This window comes from Lichenostomus cassidix, unplaced genomic scaffold (assembly GCF_008360975.1).
Source record: "Lichenostomus cassidix isolate B80296 unplaced genomic scaffold, HeHo_3.0 HiC_scaffold_40, whole genome shotgun sequence".
NCBI classification, from domain to species: domain Eukaryota; kingdom Metazoa; phylum Chordata; class Aves; order Passeriformes; family Meliphagidae; genus Lichenostomus; species Lichenostomus cassidix.
The window spans coordinates 2,830,502-2,849,936 of record NW_028147459.1 but is presented as its reverse complement, the minus strand read 5'-3'; the positions used below and the strand labels follow the sequence as shown (position 1 = coordinate 2,849,936).

Below are 19,435 nucleotides of genomic sequence, written 5' to 3'. Positions count from 1 at the left end.
CCCAAAATCCCCCCAAATCCCACCTGGGTTTTCCCAAACTCCCCCAAAATCCCAGAAAATCCCCCAAATCCCCAAATTTTCCCCAAATTCTCACTCCCCAGGCTGTTTCTGTGTCGCCATGGATTCTGGAGTTCGGATTTTCAACGTGGAGCCTCTGATGGAGAAAGGACACCTGGGTGAGCAATTTGGGGGAATTTGGGGGAAAATTGGGGAATTTTTGGGGATTTGGGGGAATTTTGGGGTTCCCAGGGGTGTCTGGGGTGGATTTAGGAGAATTTGGGGGAATTTTGGGGGGATTTGTGGGGGGATTTCTAGGTATTTGAGGTGGATTTGGGAGAATTTGGGGATTTGAGACCTGGGGGGTTTTTGGATTTTTTTATCTGGGGATTTTGGGGTTCAAAAGTGTCTGGGGGATTTGAAAATTTTGCCAGCTTGGGGGATTTTGGGAGGGTGAGGGGAATTTTGGGGGATTTTGGGATTTTGGGGTTTTGGAATTTTTGGGATTTGGGAGAATTTGGGGTTCCCAGGTGTCTGGGGGATTTGGGTGGGAAATTTGGGGATTTCTGGGGATTCAGGGTGGATTTTGGAGAATTTGAGGAATTCTGGCTTTTTTGGGGGGATTTTTGGGTTGGTGATTTTTGGGGATTTGGAAATTTTGGGTTCCCAGGGTGTCTGTAGTGGATTTAGGAGAATTTGGAATTTTGAGAATTTTGGGGATTTCTAAGAGATTTGAGGTGGATTTAACTGGGGATTGGGATTTTGGGCAGTTTTGGGAATTTTGGGATTTGGGAAATTTTGGGGTTCCCAGGGGTGTCTGGGGGGGATTTGGGGTGGATTTGGGAGAATTTGGGGGAATTTTGGGGGATTTTTGGGGATTTGGCAGATTTGGGGGTATTTGGGAGAATTTGGGGCAATTTTGGGCATTTTTGGGCTAATTTTGGGCATTTTTTGGGCTGATTTTGGGCAGTTTTTGAGCTGATTTTGGGCAGTTTTTGGGCTAACTTTGGGCTGATTTTGTTCAGGTTTTGGACTGATTTTGGGCTAATTTTGGGCAGTTTTTGGGCTGTTTTTGGGCAGTATTTGTTCAGTTTTTGGGCTGATTTTGGGCAATTTTTAGGCCCTTTTTGGGCTGATTTTGGGCAGGTTTTGGTCAGTTTTTGTCCAGTTTTTATTCAGTTTTTGGGCTAATTTTGAGCACTTTTTGGGCAGTTTTTAGTCAGTTTTTGGGCAGTGTTTGAGCAGTTTTTGTTCAGTTTTTAAGCAGTTTTTGGGCTAATTTGAGGCAAGTTTTGGTCAGTTTTTGGGCTAATTTTGAGCAGTTTTTGCTCAGTTTTAGGGCTGATTTTGGGCACTTTTTGGTCAGTTTTTGTTCAGTTTTTGGGCTAATTTTGAGCACTTTTTGGGCATTTTTTGGGCTGATTTTGGGCACTTTTTGGGCTGATTTTGGGCAGATTTTGGGCAGTTTTTGGGCTAATTTTGAGCACTTTCTGGGCACTTTTTGGGCTGATTTTAAGCTGATTTCAGACTCGGATCAGGTTGGCAGCATCGCTCTGGTGGAAATGCTGCATCGATCCAACCTGCTGGCCTTGGTGGGGGGAGGGAGTCACCCCAAGTTCCCTGAGACCTCGGGTGAGTCAGAAACCCCAAAATACCCCAAAAATACCCCAAAAAATACCCCAAAAATACCCCAAAACCCCCCAAAAATACCCCCAAAAATACCCCAAAAACCCTGAGAGTCACCCCAAGTTCCCTGAGACCTCGGGTGAGTCAGAAACCCCAAAATACCCCAAAAATACCCCAAAAAATACCCCAAAAATACCCCAAAACCCCCCAAAAATACCCCAAAAATACCCCAAAAACCCTGAGAGTCACCCCAAGTTCCCTGAGACCTCGGGTGAGCCTGAAACCCCAAAATACCTAAAAAATAACTTAAAAAAGCCCCAACCCCCCAAATACCCCAAAAATACCCCAAAAAAACCCCAAGTTCCCTGAGACCTCGGGTGAGCCTGAAACCCAAAAATACCCCAAAAAATAACCCAAAAATACCCCAAAAATACCCCTAAAAACCCCAAAAACCTGAAGATCCCCAAAAACCCTGACAGTCACCCCAAGTTCCCTGAGACCTCGGGTGAGCCTGAAAAACCCAAAAATACCCAAAAAATACCCCAAAAAATACCCCAAAAACACTGACAGTCACCCCAAGTTCCCTGAGACCTCGGGTGAGTCAGAAACCCCAAAAATACCCCAAAAATACCCCAAAAAATACCCCAAAAACACTGACAGTCTCCCCAAATTCCCTGAGACCTCGGGTGAGTCAGAAAAACCCAAAAATACCCAAAAAATACCCCAAAAATACCCCAAAACCCCCAAAATACCCCCAAAATACCCAAAAATACCCCAAAAATACCCCAAAACCCCAAAAATACCCCAAAAACACTGACAGTCACCCCAAGTTCCCTGAGACCTCAGGTGAGTCAGAAACCCCAAAATACCCCAAAAATACCCCAAAAATACCCAAAAAATACCCCAAAAAAACCCCAAGTTCCTTGAGACCTCGGGTGAGCCTCAAACCCCAAAATACCCTAAAAAATACCCCAAAAACACACTGACAGTCACCCCAAGTTCCCTGAGACCTCGGGTGAGCCTGAAAAACCCAAAAATACCCCAAAAATACCCCAAAAATACCCCAAAAACCTCCAAAAATACCCCAAAAATACCCCAAAAAACCCCCAAGTTCCCTAAGACCTCGGGTGAGCCTCAAACCCCCCCAAAAAACCTAAAAACCCCCAAAAACCTGAAAATCCAAAAAAATACCCCAAAACCCTAAAACCCACCAAGAAACCAAAACCCCCAAAACCCCAAAAAATACCACAAAAAACCTTTAAAACCCCCAAAAAACTAAAATCCCCCCAAAAAGCCCCAAAAACCCCTAAAAAAACCTTAAAACCAAAAAAAAAGCCCCAAAACATTCCCCTAAAAAACCCCAAAAATTACTGAGAAAAATCCCAAAAACCCTGACAGTCACCCCAAGTTCCCTGAGACCTCAGGTGAGCCTGAAAAACCCAAAAGTACCCAAAAAAACCTTAAAAACCCCAGAAAACCCCAAAAAGCCCAAAAAAATACCTCAAAAAGCCCCAAAAACCTCAAAGAAACCCTAAAAAACCCACAAAAAACCCGAAAATCGCCCCAAAAAATCCCCAAAAATACCCCAAAAAACCCCAAAAATCCCCCAAAAAACCCCAAACTCCCCTAAAAAAACCTTCAAAACCAAAATGTCCCCAATGTCCCCATTAATGTCCCCAATATCCCAACATCCCCATCAATGTCCCCATTAACATCCCCAATGTCCCCAAAGTCACCAAATCCCCATTAATGTCCCCAAATGTCCCCAAATGTCCCCAATGTCCCCAAATCCCCCCAGTGTCCCAACGTCCCCAATGTCCCCAATGTCCTCAATGTTCCCAAATGTCCCCAAATCCCCATCAATGTCCCCAGTGTCCCCAACATCCCCAATGTCCCCATTAACGTCCCCAATGTCCCCAATATCCCAACATCCCCAAAGTCACCGAATCCCCATTAATGTCCCAAATCCCCCCAAATGTCCCCAAATCCTCATTAATGTCCCCAATGTCCCCAAATGTCCCCAAATCCCCATTAATGTCCCCAATAGCCCAACATCCCCAATGTCCCCAAAGTCACCAAATCCCCATTAATGTCCCCAAATGTCCCCAATATCCCCAATGTCCTCAATGTTCCCAAATGTCCCCAAATCCCCAGTGTCCCCAGATCCCCATCAATGTCCCCAAATCCCCATTAATGTCCCCAAATCCCCCCAATGTCCCCACGATGTCCCCAATGTCTCCAGTGTCCCCATCAATGTCCCCAATGTCCCCAAATCCCCATTATCCCCAACATCCCCAATGTCCCCAAATCCCCCCGATGTCCCCAATATCCCAAATGTCTCCAATGTCCCCAAATCCCCCCGATGTCCCCATCAATGTCCCCAATGTCCCCAAATCCCCATCAATGTCCCCAGTGTCCCCAATGTCCCAAATGTCCCCAAATGTCTCCATTGTCCCCAAATGTCCCCAATGTCCCCAGATCCCCATCAATGTCCCCAGTGTCCCCAATGTCCCCAAATGTCCCCAAATCCCCATTAATGTCCCTAATATCCCCAACGTCCCCAACATCCCCAATGTCCCCAATGTCCCCAATGTCCCCAGTGTCCCCAGTGTCCCCAAATCCCCATCAATGTCCCCACTGTCCCCATTAATGTCCCCTGCTGTCCCCTGCTGTCCCCTGGCAGTGCTGATCTGGGACGATGCTCGCGAAGGCAAAGACAAGCTGGTGTTGGAGTTTAGCTTCCCCAGAGCTGTGCTGGCAGTCAGGATGAGCATGGAGAGGTACTGGGGGCACTGGGTTATACTGGGAGGGACTGGGAATGACTAGAGGTGTTACTGGTGGGAACTGGGAGGGACTGGGAACAAACTGGGATGGACTGGGTTATACTGGGAGGGGACTGGGAGGGACTGGGAGGCAAACTCATGGTGGTTTTAGGGTGAAAAATGGGGATTTTGGGGGAGAAAAGGGAACTGGTTTGTACTGGGAGGGACTGGGAGAGACTGGGAGGGATTGGGATATACTGGGTTATACTGGGAGGGAAACTCGTGGTGGTTTTCGGATGAAAAATGGGGATTTTGGGGAGAAAAGGGAACTAGGAAGGAACTGGGAGGGACTGGGAATGGACTGGTTTATACTGGGAGGGAACTGGGAGGGAACTGGGAATGAACTGGGAGAGACTTGGAATGAACTGGGATGGACTGGGATATACTGGGATGGACTGGGAGGGAAACTCGTGGTGGTTTTAGGGTGAAAAATGGGGATTTTGGGGAGAAAAGGGAACTGGTTTGTACTGGGAGGGAACTGGGAGGGACTAGAGGTGTTACTGGTGGGAACTGGGAGGGACTGGGAACAAACTGGGATGAACTGGGAGGGACTGGGAAGGGCTAGGGGTGTTACTGGGAGAGACTGGGAGGGAAACTCTTGGTGGTTTTAGGGTGAAAAATGGGGATTTTGGAGAGAAAAGGGAACTGGTTTGTACTGGGAGGGAACTGGGAGGGGAATGGGGTGAACTGGGAGGGTAACTGGGAGCACTGGGGGTGAACTGGGAGCAGCACTGGGTGTGTAAGTGGTGTGAACTGGGATGAACTGGGAAGGTCACTGGGATGTCACTGGGCTGAACTGGGATGAACTGGGAGGTCACTGGTGTGAACTGGTGTGTAACTGGTGTGGACTGGGATGAACTGGTGTGAACTGGTGTGAACTGGTCTGCTCTCCAAAGTCATCTCTATGTTTTCTCATTTCCTCCTCTGAACTGGGCTGAACTGGGATGGACTGGGATGGACTGGGATGAGCTGGGATGAGCTGGTGTGAACTGGGATGAGCTGGGATGAACTGGGGTGAACTGGGGTGAACTGGGAGGTCACTGGTTTGAACTGGGATGAACTGGTGGGAACTGGTGTGAACTGGGATGTGACTGGGATGTCACTGGGATGAACTGGGATGTCACTGGTGTGAACTGGATGTGAACTGGTGTGTAACTGGTCTGGACTGGGGTGAACTGGTCTGTACTGGTGTGAACTGGTGTGAACTGGGATGAACTGGTGGGAACTGGTGTGAACTGGGATGTGACTGGGATGTCACTGGTGTGAACTGGGTGTGAACTGATGTGTAACTGGTGTGGACTGGGATGAACTGGGGTGAACTGGGATGAACTGGTGTGAACTGGTGTGAACTGGGATGAACTGGGAGGTTACTGGGGTGTGACTGGTCTGAACTGGTTTGAACTGGTCCATACTGTCCATACTGGTCCATACTGGTCCATACTGGTCTATACTGCTCCATACTGGTCCATACTGGTTTATACTGGTCTCTCCCCAGGCTGGTGGTCGCTCTCCAGACTCGTCTCTATGTATTTTCATTTCCTCATCGCCCAACGAAGCTCTTCGAGTTTGACACCAGAGACAATCCCAAAGGTGGGCAATCCCAAAAATGCTTTTGGGGTGTTTTGGGGGTTTTTTGGGATGTTTTTGGGGTGTTTGGGGTGTTTTGGGATGTTTTTGAAGTGTTTTGGGGTGTTTGGGGTGTTTTGGGGGTTTTTGGGGTGTTTTGGGGGTTTTTTTGGGGTGTTTTTGGGGATTATTTTGGGTTTTTAGGGTGTTTTGGGGTGTTTTGGGGTTTTTGGGAGTTTTTGGGGTGTTTTGGGGGTTTTTTGGGTTTTTTTGGGGTGTTTTTGGGATGTTTTTGGGGTGTTTTTTGGCTGTTTTTTGAGGTGTTTTGGGTGTTTTGGGTTTTTTTTGGGTGTTTGGGATGTTTTGGGGTGTTTTTGGGGTGTTTTTGGGGGTGTTTGGGGTGTTTTGGGGAGTTTTTGGGGTGTTTTGGGGTTTTTTTGGGGTGTTTTTGGGGTGTTTTGGGGGGTTTTTTGGGCGTTTGGGGTGTTTTGGGGTTTGTTGTGGTGTTTTGGGGTGTTTTGGGGTTTTTGGGTGTGTTTGGGGTGTTTTGGGGTATTTTGGGGTTTTTTTGGGGTGTTTAGTGGTGTTTTGGGGTGTTTTTGGGGTGTTTTGGGGATTATTTTGGGTTTTTAGGGTGTTTTGGGGTTTTTGGGGTGTTTTTGGGGTGTTTTTGGGGTGATTTTGGGGTGTTTTGCGGGTTTTTGGGATGTTTTGGGGTGTTTTGGGATGTTTTGGGTGTATTTGGAGTGTTTTGGGGTTTTTTTGGGTTTTTGGGGTTTTTTTTGGATTTTTTGGGGGTTTTTTGGGGTATTTTTGGGGTTTTTTGGGGTATTTTTTGGATGTTCTGGGGTCACCCCACTGTCCCGCTCGCCCCACAGGCATTGTGGATCTCTGTCCCAGTTTGGAAAAAGCTTTACTGGTTTTCCCTGGACACAAGTGTGGGAGCTTGCAGCTGGTGGTGAGAGTGAACTGGGAATACTGGGAGGGACTGGGAGCGACTGGGAGGCAAACTCGCGGTGGTTTTAGGGTGAAAAATGGGGATTTTGGGGAGAAAAGGGAACTGGTTTGTACTGGGAGGGAACTGGTTTGTACTGGGAACAACTGGGATGGACTGGGAGGGAACTGGGAGAGACTGGGAGGGAACTGGGAGTGGACTGGTTTGTACTGGGAGGGACTGGGAGGGAAACTCGCAGTGGTTTTAGTGTGAAAAATGGAGATTTGGGGGAGAAAAAGGGGAACTGGTTTGTACTGGGAGGGACTGGGAGCACTGGGATGTCCCCAACTGTCCCCACCCTGTCCCCCCCAGCCTGGCAGGACTTGGGCTGCACTGGGGAACACTGAGGCTGTACTGGGCTATACTGGGAGCTCACTGGGCTGTACTGGGAGTTCACTGGGGCTTTACTGGGCTGAACTGGGAGGTGACTGGGAGGTCACTGGGATGTCCCCAAGTGTCCCCAGGAGCTGGACATGGCCAAGCCCAGCACCTCCTCGGCACCAGTGACCATCAGTGGCCACCTTGTCCCCAACTGTCCCCAACCTGACAGGACATTGGCTGTACTGGGAGTTAACTGGGCTATACTGGGCTGTACTGGGAATGTCCCCAAATGTCCCCTGGTGTCCCCAGGACCTGGGCACGGCCAAGCCTGGCACCTCCTCAGCGCCACTGACCATCAATGCCCACCTTGTGTCCCCACCCTGACAGGACATTGGCTATACTGGGCTGTACTGGGCTATACTGGGAGTGTCCCCAAGTGTCCCCTGGTGTCCCCAGGAGCTGGACACAGCCAAGCCTGGCACCTCCTCGACCCCAGTGACCATCAATGTTCACCTTGTCCCTACCCTGACAGGACATTGCTATACTGGGAGTTAACTGGGCTATACTGGGCTGTACTGGGCTATACTGGGAATGTCCCCAAATGTCCCCAAGTGTCCCCATGTCCCCAGGAGCTGGGCACAGCCAAGCCTGGCACCTCCTCAGCCCCAGTGACTATCAATGGCCACCTTGTCCCCTGGCCTAGCAGGACATTGCTATACTGGGAGTTAACTGGGCTATACTGGGCTGTACTGGGCTATACTGGGAATGTCCCCAAGTGTCCCCTGGTGTCCCCAGGACCTGGGCACGGCCAAGCCTGGCACGTCCTCAGCCCCAGTGACCATCAATGGCCACCTTGTGTCCCCAACTGTCCCCACCCTGACAGGACCTTGGCTGTACTGGGAGTTAACTGGGCTGCACTGGGGCTGTACTGGGCTATACTGGGCTGTACTGGGAGTGTCCCCAAGTGTCCCCAAGTGTCCCCTGGTGTCCCCAGGAGCTGGGCACGGCCAAGCCTGGCACCTCCTCAGCCTCAGTGACCATCAATGCCCACCCTGTGTCCCCCTGACAGGACCTTGGCTGTACTGGGGCTTTACTGGGCTGTACTGGGCTGTACTGGGCTATACTGGGAGTGTCCCCAATTGTCCCCTGGTGTCCCCAGGACCTGGGCACGGCCAAGCCTGGCACCTCCTCGGCGCCAGTGACCATCAGTGCCCACCTTGTCCCTAGCTGTCCCCACCCTGGGGCTGCACTGGGAGTTTACTGGGCTATACTGGGCTGTACTGGGAGGTCACTGGGATGTCCCCATGTGTCCCCAGGACCTGGGCACGGCCAAGCCCGGCACCTCCTCGGCGCCAGTGACCATCAATGCCCACCAGAGCGAGGTGGGCTGTGCCGCCCTGAGCCCCTCGGGGACACTGGTGGCCTCAGCGTCGCGCAGAGGGACTTTGATCCGCTTGTTCTGCACCCAGAGCAGAGCCAGGCTGCTGGAGCTGCGCCGGGGAACCGACCCTGCCACCCTCTACTGGTGAGACTGGGAGCACTGGGGGGGACTGGGGGGGACTGGGGGGGACTGGGAGGGACTGGGATGGACTGGGGGGGACTGGGGGGAGAAATCGCGGTGGTTTTAGGGTGAAAAATGGGGATTTTGGGGAGAAAAGGGGAACTGGTTTGTACTGGGAGGGACTGGGAGGGAACTGGGATTGACCTGGGATGGACTTGGAGGGACTGGTTTTTACTGGGAGGGAACTGGGAGGGACTGGGATGGACTGGGGGGAGAGATTGCGGTGGTTTTAGGGTGAAAAATGGGGATTTTGAAATGAAAAATGGGGATTTTGGGGAGAAAAAGGGGACTGGGAGGGACTGGGATGGACTGGGAGGGGATTGGGATTGAACTGGGAGGGACTGGGAGGAGAAATCGTGGTGGGTTTAGGGTGAAAAATGAGCATTTTGGGGAGAAAAGTTGGGAGAAAAAGGGAACTGGTTTATACTGAGAGGGACTGGGAGGGAAACTCGCAGTGGTTTTAGGGTGAAAAATGAAGATTTTGGGCAGAAAAGGGAACTGAGAGCCACTGGGAATGACTGGGATGGACTGGGAGGGAACTGGGAGGGAAACTCGCAGTGGTTTTAGGGTGAAAAATGGGGATTTTGGGGAGAAAAGGGAACTGGTTTGTACTGGGAGGGAACTGGGAGGGAACTGGGAAGGGATTGGGATGGACTGGGAGAACCCATTTTTGGGATTTCCTAAGCCATTTTTGGTGTTTTTTCCCCATTTTTGGGATTTCCTAACCCATATTTGTGGGTTTTTTTCCCCATTCTCACAGATTTTTAGGGGTTTTTTCCCCATTTTTGGTGTTTTTCCCCAATTTTGGTGTTTCCTAACCCATTACTGGGTTTTTTCCCCAATTTTGGTATTTTCTAACCCATTTTTGGTGGTTTTTTCCCAATTTCTGAGATTTCCTAACCCAATTTTGGTGTTTCCTAACCCAATTTTGGTGGTTTTTCCCCTATTTTGGGATTTCTTAGCCAATTATTGGGGTTTTTTTCCCCAATTTTGGTGTTTCCTGATCCATTTTTGGAGCTTTTTCCCCCCAGTTTTGGTGTTTCCTAGTCCATTTTTGGTGTTTTTTCCCCAATTTTGGTGTTTCCTAACCCATTTTCAGGGTTTTTTTTTCAATTTTTAGTGGTTTTTTCCCCATTTTTGGGATTTCCTAACCCATTTAAGGTGTTTTTTCCCTAATTTTGGTATTTTCTAACCCATTTTTGGTGGTTTTTTGTGGTTTTTGGGATTTCCTAACCCATTTTTGGTGTTTCCTAACCCAATTTTGGGTTTTCCTGACTGTCTTTCAGTGTTTTTTCCCCAATTTTCGTGTTTCCTAACCCAATTTTGGTGGTTTTTTCCCCATTTCTGGGATTTCTTAGCCAATTATTGGGTTTTTTTCCCCAATTTTGGTGTTTCCTGATCCATTTTTGGAGCTTTTTACCCCCAGTTTTGGTGTTTCCTAGTCCATTCTTGGTGTTTTTTCCCCAATTTTGGTATTTTCTAACCCATTTTTGGTGTTTTTTCCCCATTTTTGGGATTTCCTAACCCATTTTTTGGTGTTTCCTAACCCAATTTTGGGTTTTCCTGACTGTCTTTCAGTGTTTTTTCCCCAATTTTGGGATTTCCTAACCCATATTTGTGGCGTTTTTCCCCCATTCTCACTCCTTTTTAGGGGATTTTTCCCAACTTTTGGTGTTTTTTTCCCCAATTTTGGTGTTTCCTAACCCATTTTCGGGGTTTTTTTTCCATTTTTGGTGTTTTTTCCCCAATTTTGGTATTTTCTAACCCATTTTTGGTGTTTTTTTCCCCATTTTTGGTGTTTCCTAACCCATATTTGTGGCATTTTTTCCCCATTCTCACCCCTTTTTAGGGGATTTTTCCCAAATTTTGGGGTTTTTTTCCCCAATTTTGGTGTTTCCTAACCCAGTTTTGGGTTTTTTTCCCCAATTTTGGTGTTTCCTAACCCAATTTTTGGTGTTTTTTCCCCATTCTTGGTGTTTTTTCCCCAATTTTGGTGTTTCCTGACCCAATTTTTGGGTGTTTTTTCCCCAATTCTGTGCCCAGCCTGTCGTTCAGCCCTGACTGCTCCTTCCTGTGTGCAGCGAGTGACAAAGGGACAGGCCACGTGTTTGCCCTGAGGGACACCAGGCTGAACCGGAGATCTGCGTGAGTCACACACCCAAAAATACCCAAAAATATCCCAAAAAATCCCCCCAAAAATACCCCCATAAAATTAAAAAAAATTCCCAAAAAAATCCCCCAAAAATCCCCAAAAAATCCCAAAACACCCCAAAAATGTCAGTGTTTGCCCTGAGGGACACCAGGCTGAACTGGAGATCTGTGTGAGTCAAACACCCAAAAATACCCAAAAACACCCAAAAAATGCCAAAAAATACCCCCATAAAATTAAAAAAAATTCCCAAAAAAATCCCCCCAAAATCCCAAAAACAACCCCAAAAATCCCCAAAAAATCCCCCAAAATACCCCAAAAATGTCAGTGTTTGCCCTGAGGGACACCTGGCTGAACCGCAGATCTGCGTGAGTCACACACCCAAAAATACCCAAAAAATACCCAAAAATACCACCAGAAACACCCCAAAAATATCCCCCAAAAATCGCCCCCAAAATACCCCAAAAATCCCCCAAAAAATCCCCAAAAACACCCCAAAAAATCACCAAAAATACCCCAAAAAACTAAAAAAAATTTCAAAAAAAATCCCCCCAAAATCCCAAAAACAACCCCAAAAATCCCCAAAAAATCCCAAAACACCCCAAAAATGTCAGTGTTTGCCCTGAGGGACACCAGGCTGAACTGGAGATCTGTGTGAGTCAAACACCCAAAAATACCCAAAAAACCCAAAAATACCCCAAAAATGCCAAAAAATCCCCCCATAAAATTAAAAAAATTCCCAAAAATCCCCCAAAAATCCTCCCAAAATCCCCAAAATCCCCAAAATTCCAAAAAATCCCCAAAAAATCCCCAAAATATCCCAAAAACCCAAATACAACACCCCAAATAACCCCAAAATTCCAAAAATACCCCAAAAAATCCCCCAAAAAATCCCAACAACACCCAAAAATGTCAGTGTTTGCCCTGAGGGACACCTGGCTGAACCGCAGATCTGCGTGAGTCAAACACCCAAAAATACCCAAAAAATCCCCAAAAATACCACCAGAAACACCCCAAAAATATCCCCAAAAAATCGCCCCCAAAATACCCCAAAAATCCCCCAAAAAATCCCCAAAAACACCCCAAAAAATCACCAAAAATACCCCAAAAAACTAAAAAAAATTTCAAAAAATCCCCCAAAATTCCCCAAGAATCCCCCCAAAATAACCCAAAAATCTCCCAAAAATACCCCAAAATCCCAAAACACCCAAAAATGTCAGTGTTTGCCCTGAGGGACACCTGGCTGAACCGCAGATCTGCGTGAGTCAAACACCCAAAAATACCCAAAAATCCCCCAAAAATACCCCAAAATCGCCCCCAAAACCACCAGAAACGCCCCAAAAATCCCCAAAAATACCCCAAAACTAAAAAAATTTCAAAAAATCCCCCAAAAACCCCCAAAAATCCCCAAAAAATCCCCCAAAAATCCCCAAAAACCCCAAAAATGTCAGTGTTTGCCCTGAGGCTGAACCGCAGATCTGCGTGAGTCAAACACCCAAAAATCCCCAAAAACACCCCAAAAATACCCCATAAGATTAAAAAAAATTCCCCAAAAAATCCCCCCAAAAAATCCCCAAAAAATCCTAAAAAATCCTCCAAAATTCCAAAAAAATCTCCAAAAAAATCCCTAAAAATATCCCAAAATCCCCCAAAATCCCCCAAAAAAATCCCAAAAATCCCCCAAAAAATCCCAAAATACTCCCAAAAACTTCCCCCAAAAATCCCCCCAAAAATCCCCAAAAACATCCAAAAATGTCAGTGTTTGCCCTGAGGGACACCAGGCTGAACTGGAGATCTGCGTGAGTCACACACCCAAAAATACCCAAAAATCCCCCCAAAAATACCCCAAAATCCCCAAAAAAACCCCAAAAAACCACCAGAAACGCCCCAAAAAATCCCCAAAAAAACCCCAAAAAACCACCAGAAACGCCCCAAAAAATCCCCAAAAATACCCCAAAAAACTAAAAAAAATTTCAAAAAAATCCCCCCAAAAAGCCCCAAAAAATCCCTACAAAAATCCCAAAAAAATCCCCCAAAACACCCCAAAAATGTCAGTGTTTGCCCTGAGGGACACCAGGCTGAACCGCAGATCTGCATGAGTCAAACACCCAAAAATACCCAAAAATATCCCAAAAAATGCCAAAAAATACCCCCAAAAATACCCCCAAAAAAATCCCCAAAAACACCCCAAAAATACCAGAAACACCCCAAAAAATCCCCCAAAATTCCCAAATTTTTTTTTAAAATCCCCAAAAATCCCCCAAAAAATTTTTAAAAATCCCCCAAAAATCCCAAAAATGTCCCAAAAATATCCCAAAAATTCCCCAAAAATACCCCAAAAATTCCCCCAAAATCCCTAAAAATACCCCAAAAAATCCACAAAAATCTCCCAAAAAATCCCTACAAAAAATCCCCAAAAAATTCCCAAAAATACCCCAAAAATGTCAGTGTTTGCCCTGAGGGACACCAGGCTGAACAGGAGATCTGCGTGAGTTTGACACCTAAAAATACCCCAAAAAATCCCCCAAAAATCCCCAAAAAGCCACCAGAAACACCCCAAAAATATCCCCAAAAAATCCCCCAAAAATATCCCAAAACACCCCAAAAAATCCCCAAAAAATCCCCAAAAATCCCCCAAAAACCCCGCAAAAAAATCCCCAAAAAATCCCGAACACCCCAAATAACCCCAAATTTCCCAAATTTCCCATTCCAGGCTGGCCTGGGTGGGGAAGGTGGGTCCTGTTCTGGGTCCCTATGTGGAAAACACCCAAAATCCCTCAAAAAATCCCCCAAAAATCCCCAAAATACCCTGAAAAATAAAAAAAAAATTCCCCCCAAAACCCCCAACCCCCCGAAAAATATAAAAAAAAAATCCCCAAAAAATCCCCCAAAAATAAAAAAAAAATCCCCCAAAAATCCCCTGAAAAATCCCAAAAAAATTCCCCAAAAAATCCCAAAAATCCCCTGAAAAATCCCCAAAAAATCCCCAAAAATCCCAAAAATCCCCCAAAAAATCCCAAAAATCCCCCCAAAAAATCCCAAACACCCCAAATAACCCCAAAATGTCCTTAATTCTCAGGCTGGCTCGAGTGGGGAAGGTGGGTTCCGTTCTGTGTCTCTATGTGGAAAACACCCAAAAAAACCCCAAAAATCCTCTGAAAAATTAAAAAAAAAATCCCTAAAAATAAAAAAAAAACCCAAAATCCCCAAAAACCCCCCAAAATAAAAAAATCCACCAAAAACCCCCAAACCCCCAAAAAAATCAAAAAGTCCCCAAAATCCCAAAATCCCGTGAAAAATGCCAAAAAATCCCCAAAAAATCCCAAACACCCCAAATAACCCCAAATAACCCCAAAATGTCCCTAATTTCCAGGCTGGCCCAGGTGGGCAAGGTGGGTCCTGTTCTGGTTCCCTATGTGGAAAACACCCAAAAACCCCAAAAAAAATCCCCAAAAAAATCCCAAAAATCTCCCGGAAAATAAAAAAGTTCTCCAAAAATCCCAAAAATCCCTGAAAATAAAAAAAAAAACCCCAAAAAATAAATAAAAATCCCAAAACATAAAAATCCAAAATCCCAAAATCCCCCAAAAAATAAAAAAAAATCCCCCAAAAAATCGCAAAATCCCCCAAAAATCCCCAAAATCCCAAAATCCCCCCAAAAATCCCCTGAAAAATCCCCAAAATCCCCTAAAAATCCCAAAATCCCAAAAATCCCCCAAAACTCCAAAATCCCAAAATCCCCAAAAAATCCCCAAAATCCCCTGAAAAATCCCAAAAAAAATCCCAAAAATTCCCCAAAAAAATCCCAAACACCCCAAACCCCCCAAATAACCCCAAAATGTCCCAAATTTCCATTGCAGGCTGGCTCGGGTTGGTAAGGTTGGTCCTGTTCTGGGTCCCTATGTGGAAAACACCCAAAAAACCCATGAAAAATCCCCTCAAAAATCCCCCAAAAATCCCAAAAATCCCCCGAAAAATCCCAAAAAAATCCCAAAAATCCCAAACCCCCCAAACAACCCCAAAATTTCCCGAATTTCCATTCCAGGCTGGCCCGGGTTGGTAAGGTTGGTCCCGTTCTGGGTCCCTATGTGGAAAACACCCAAAAAACCCCAAAAAATTCCCAAAAATCCCCCAAAAAATCCCCAATAACCCCAAACCCCCCAAATAACCCCAAAATGTCCCAAATTTCCATTCCAGGCTGGCCCGGGTTGGTAAGGTTGGTCCCGTTCTGGGTCCCTATGTGGAATCTCAATGGTCTCTGGCGAGTTTCACTGTTCCTGCTGAGGCGCCAGGAGTTTGTGCTTTTGGGAGAGCAGGGAGGAGTCCCAGTTCTGTCATTGGTGAGTGACCCCAAAAACCCCAAAAATATCCTAAAATAACCCCAAATCCATCCCCTGGGATCTCCAAAAAAACCACTGAAATGTACCTCAAAATATACCCCAAAATAACCCCAGGGGTTTGTGCTTTTGGGAGGGCAGGGAGGAGTCCCAGTTCTGTCATTGGTGAGTGACCCTAAAATATCCTAAATTATGCCAAAATAATCCCAAATCCATCCCCTGGGATCCCCAAAAAACCCTGAAAATGTACCTCAAAATATACTCCAAAAACATCCAAAATACCCCAAAATAACCCAGGGGTTTGTGCTTTTGGGAGGGCAGGGAGGAGTCCCAGTTCTGTCATTGGTGAGTGACCCTAAAAACCCAAAAAATATCCCAAAATTATCCCAAAATCATCTCCTGGGATCCCCAAAATATAACCCCAAAACCCCAGAAATGTACATCAAAATATAACCCAAAATAACCCCAGGAGTTTGTGCCTTTGGGAGGACTGGGAGGAGTCCCAGTTCTGTCATCGGTGAGTGACCCTAAAAACCCCAAAAATATCCCAAAATGATCCCAAATCCATCCCCTGGGATCCCCAAAAAACCACTGAAATGTACGTCAAAATATACCCGAAAATAACCCAAGAAATCCCAAAATAACCCAAAATAACCCCAAAATACCCCAAAATAACCCCAGGGGTTTGTACCTTTGGGAGAGCTGGGAGGAGTCCCAGTTCTGTCATTGGTGAGTGACCCTAAAAACCCCAAAAATATCCCAAAATAATCCCAGAATTATCCCAGAGATCCTCAGAAAAAACCCGAAAATTTACACTGAAATGTAGCCCAAAATGTAGCCCAAAATCCCCAAAAATAACCCCAAAATACCCCAAAATAACCCCAGGGGTTTGTGCCTTTGGGAGAGCAGGGAGGAGTCCCAGTTCTGTCATCGGTGAGTAATCCCAAAAACCCCAAAATGTACCCCAAAATGATCCTAAAAATATCCCAAAATGATCCCAAAATAACCCCAGAGATCCTCAAAAAAAACCCCAAAACTTACCCCAAAATGTATCCCAAAAACCCCCCTGGGATCCCCAAGATAACCCAAACCCTTTGGTGAGTCACCACGAAATAATCCTAAAATGCCCTATAATAATCCCAAAATGTACCCTAAAATAACCCCAGGAGTCCCTGAAATGTAACCCAAAATATAACCCAAAAACCCTCCTGGGATCCTCAAAATAACCCCAAAATATACCCCAAAAAGCCCTGAAATGGATCCCAAAGTGTACCCAAAATGTGTTCCAAAATAACCCCAAATGTACCCCGAAATAACCCTCGGGATCATCCAAAAAATCCCCAAAATAACCCCAAAATAGCCCCAGTGATCCCTGAAATGCATCCCAAAATAGAACCCAAAAACCCCCCCCGGGATTCCCAAAAAAAGCCCTAAAATGTACCCCAGAATAACCCCAGCAATCCCTGAAATGACCCCAGGGACCCCAAAAATCTTCCTGGAACCCCAAAATTCCCCCAAAATGAGTTAACCCTTTCCTCCCCAATGCTATGTGTGGATGGAACTTCCCACAAATATGGATTTAACCCCCTGGGAACCCCAAAAATCCTCCTGGGAACCCAAAAAAAATCCCCAAAATTGACCCCTGAGACCCCAAAATTCCCCCAAAATTAACCCCCGAGACCCCAAAATGTATTAACCCCTTCCTCCCCAGCGGTGTGAGTGGATGGAACTTTCCACAAATATGGATTTAACCCCCTGGGAACCCCAAAAAATCCTCAAAATTAACCTCTGGGAACCCCAAAAATCCCCCAAAACCCCCCAGGGATCCCCAAAATGAATTAACCCTTTCCTCCCCAGCGGTGTGTGTGGATGGAACTTTCCACAAATACGTCTTCAGCCCTGACGGGAATTGCAACAGAGAAGCTTTCGATGTGTTCCTGGATATCTGCGATGATGACGACTTTTGATACCCCAAAAACACCCCAAAAACACCCCAAAAATCCCAAAATCACCCCCAAAAACAATCCCAAAAAACAGCCTCAAAATACCCCAAAAAACATCCAAAAAAACTCACCAAAAAAACCCAAAAAAAGTCACAAATAAAGGCCTTGAATGGCTCTGGAGTGTTGGGGGAGTTGGGAATTTCTGCCCCAGAAGTGACCCCAAAATGGCCCCATAAGTGCTCTGAGGGTTTTCAGCCCCATGAGTGCCTTAGGGGATTTTCAGCCCCATAAATGCTATAGGGGATTTTCAGCCCCATAAATTCCCTGAGGGTTTTCAGCCCTATAACTACTATAAGGATTTTCAGCCCCATAAGTGATTTTCAGCCCCATAAGTGCTCTGAGGGTTTTCAGCCCCATAAGTACTATAAGGATTTTCAGCCCCATAAATGCTATAGGGGATTTTCAGCCCCATAAGTACTATAAGGATTTTCAGCCCCATAAATGCTATAGGGGATTTTCAGCCCCATAAGTACTATAAGGATTTTCAGCCCCATAGGGATTTTCAGCCCCATAAGTGCTCTGAGGGTTTTCAGCCCCATAAATGCTATAAGGATTTTCAGCCCCATAGGGATTTTCAGCCCCATAAGTGATTTTCAGCCCCATAAGAGCCTTGAGGACAATTAACAAAGCAATGATAATTAATAGCCAAAAGCAGAATTTAATTGGTCCTGGTTAATGGGAGTTAATTGATTAATTATTGATCATTGATTACTGATTGGGGTTAATCGTTCATTGGTCCCCGAGGGGTAATTGGGGTAATTAGGGTTGGGGGTTGATTGGGAGGGGGAGGGGAGCTTTGGTCCCAGCTGGGGGGTTGGGAGACCCATGGGGATCTGGGGGGCAGAGAGAGCTATGGGGCAGAGAGAGGTTATGGGGCAGGATTTGGGATCTATGGGGCACAGAGGGATCTATGGGGCACAATGAGGATCTATGGGGCACAGTGGGGTTCAACCCCAGCCCAGGAGTGTTTTTGGGGGGCTGGAGTGTGGGAGATCTATGGGGCACAGTGAGTATCTATGGGGCACAATGAGGATCTATGGGGCACAGAGGGATCTATGGGGCACAGTGAGGATCTATGGGGCACAGTGAGGATCTATGGGGCAGGACTGGAGTGGCTATGGGGCAAGGAGAGGTTATGGGGCAGGACTGGAGTGGTTATGGGGCACAGAGGGATCTATGGGGCACAATGAGGATCTGTGGGGCACAATGAGGATCTATGGGGCAGGACTGGAGTGGTTATGGGGCACAATGAGGATCTATGGGGCACAGTGGGGTTCAACCCCAGCCCAGGAGTGTTTTTGGGGGGCTGGAGTGTGGGAGATCTATGGGGCACAGTGAGTATCTATGGGGCACAGGAGGGTCTATGGGGCAGGACTGGGATCTGTGGGGCACAATGAGGGTCTATGGGGCACAATGAGGATCTATGGGGCACAGGAGGGTCTATGGGGCACCAACCCCCAACCCTGAGTCCTGGAGTGCTTTAGGGACCCCCGAGGGTCCTTCTGTGGGTCTGGGGTCTCTGTGGGTCTCTTCATGGTTCCATCAGTGGGTCTGGGGTCTCATTTGGTCTCTCCATGGGTCTCCAATTGGGTCTGGGGTCTCCATGGGTCCATCCGTGGGTTTCTTTGTGGGTCTCCATGGGTCTCCAATTGGGTTTCCAATTGGGTCTGGGGTCTCTCCATGGTCCATCCGTGGGTCTGGGGTCTCCGTGGGTCTCATTGGGTTTCCAATTGGGTGTGGGGTCTCTATAGGTCCATCTGTGGGTCTCTTTGTGGGTCTTCATGGGTCTCCAATTGGGTCTGGGGTCTCCATTGGTCTCTCATTGGGTCTATTCAATTGGGTCTGGGGTCTCTCCAAGGGTCTCCAATTGGGTCTGGGGTCTCATTTGGTCTCTCCATGGTTCTCTCCAGTTGGGTCTGGGGTCTCTCGTTGGGTCTCATTTGGGTCTGGGGTCTCTATGAGTCTCATTTGGTCTCCAATTGGGTCTGGGGTCTCATTTGGTCTCTCATGGGTCTATTCAATTGGGTCTGGGGTCTCCATGGTTCTGTCCAATTGGGTC

At 46.9% G+C, this 19,435-nt stretch overlaps 1 protein-coding gene and 1 long non-coding RNA gene across 3 annotated transcripts; both read left to right on the top strand.

The window, feature by feature from the left end:
- The first annotated feature begins 102 nt into the window (after nt 1-102).
- Nucleotides 103-17,496, top strand: LOC146422573 (WD repeat domain phosphoinositide-interacting protein 4-like). Its single transcript, XM_085046254.1, has 10 exons — nt 103-176; nt 1,525-1,629; nt 4,307-4,403; nt 5,941-6,035; nt 6,890-6,969; nt 8,643-8,851; nt 10,931-11,032; nt 13,750-13,768; nt 15,253-15,376; nt 17,231-17,496. Exons 1-10 carry the CDS (start codon nt 119-121, stop codon nt 17,338-17,340), a joined length of 999 nt encoding a protein of 332 aa, XP_084902380.1. The 5' UTR covers nt 103-118; the 3' UTR covers nt 17,341-17,496.
- A 783-nt stretch (nt 17,497-18,279) lies between these two features.
- LOC146422572 (uncharacterized) lies at nt 18,280-19,312 on the top strand. Of its 2 annotated transcripts, XR_014848110.1 has the most exons (4): nt 18,294-18,382; nt 18,443-18,649; nt 18,814-19,003; nt 19,287-19,312. It is a non-coding gene; the product is annotated as an uncharacterized LOC146422572 (long non-coding RNA). The 2 variants fall into 2 exon arrangements; XR_014848111.1 differs by lacking the exon at nt 19,287-19,312 and having other exon boundaries at nt 18,280-18,316; nt 18,463-18,649; nt 18,814-18,877.
- The last annotated feature ends 123 nt before the right edge of the window (nt 19,313-19,435 follow it).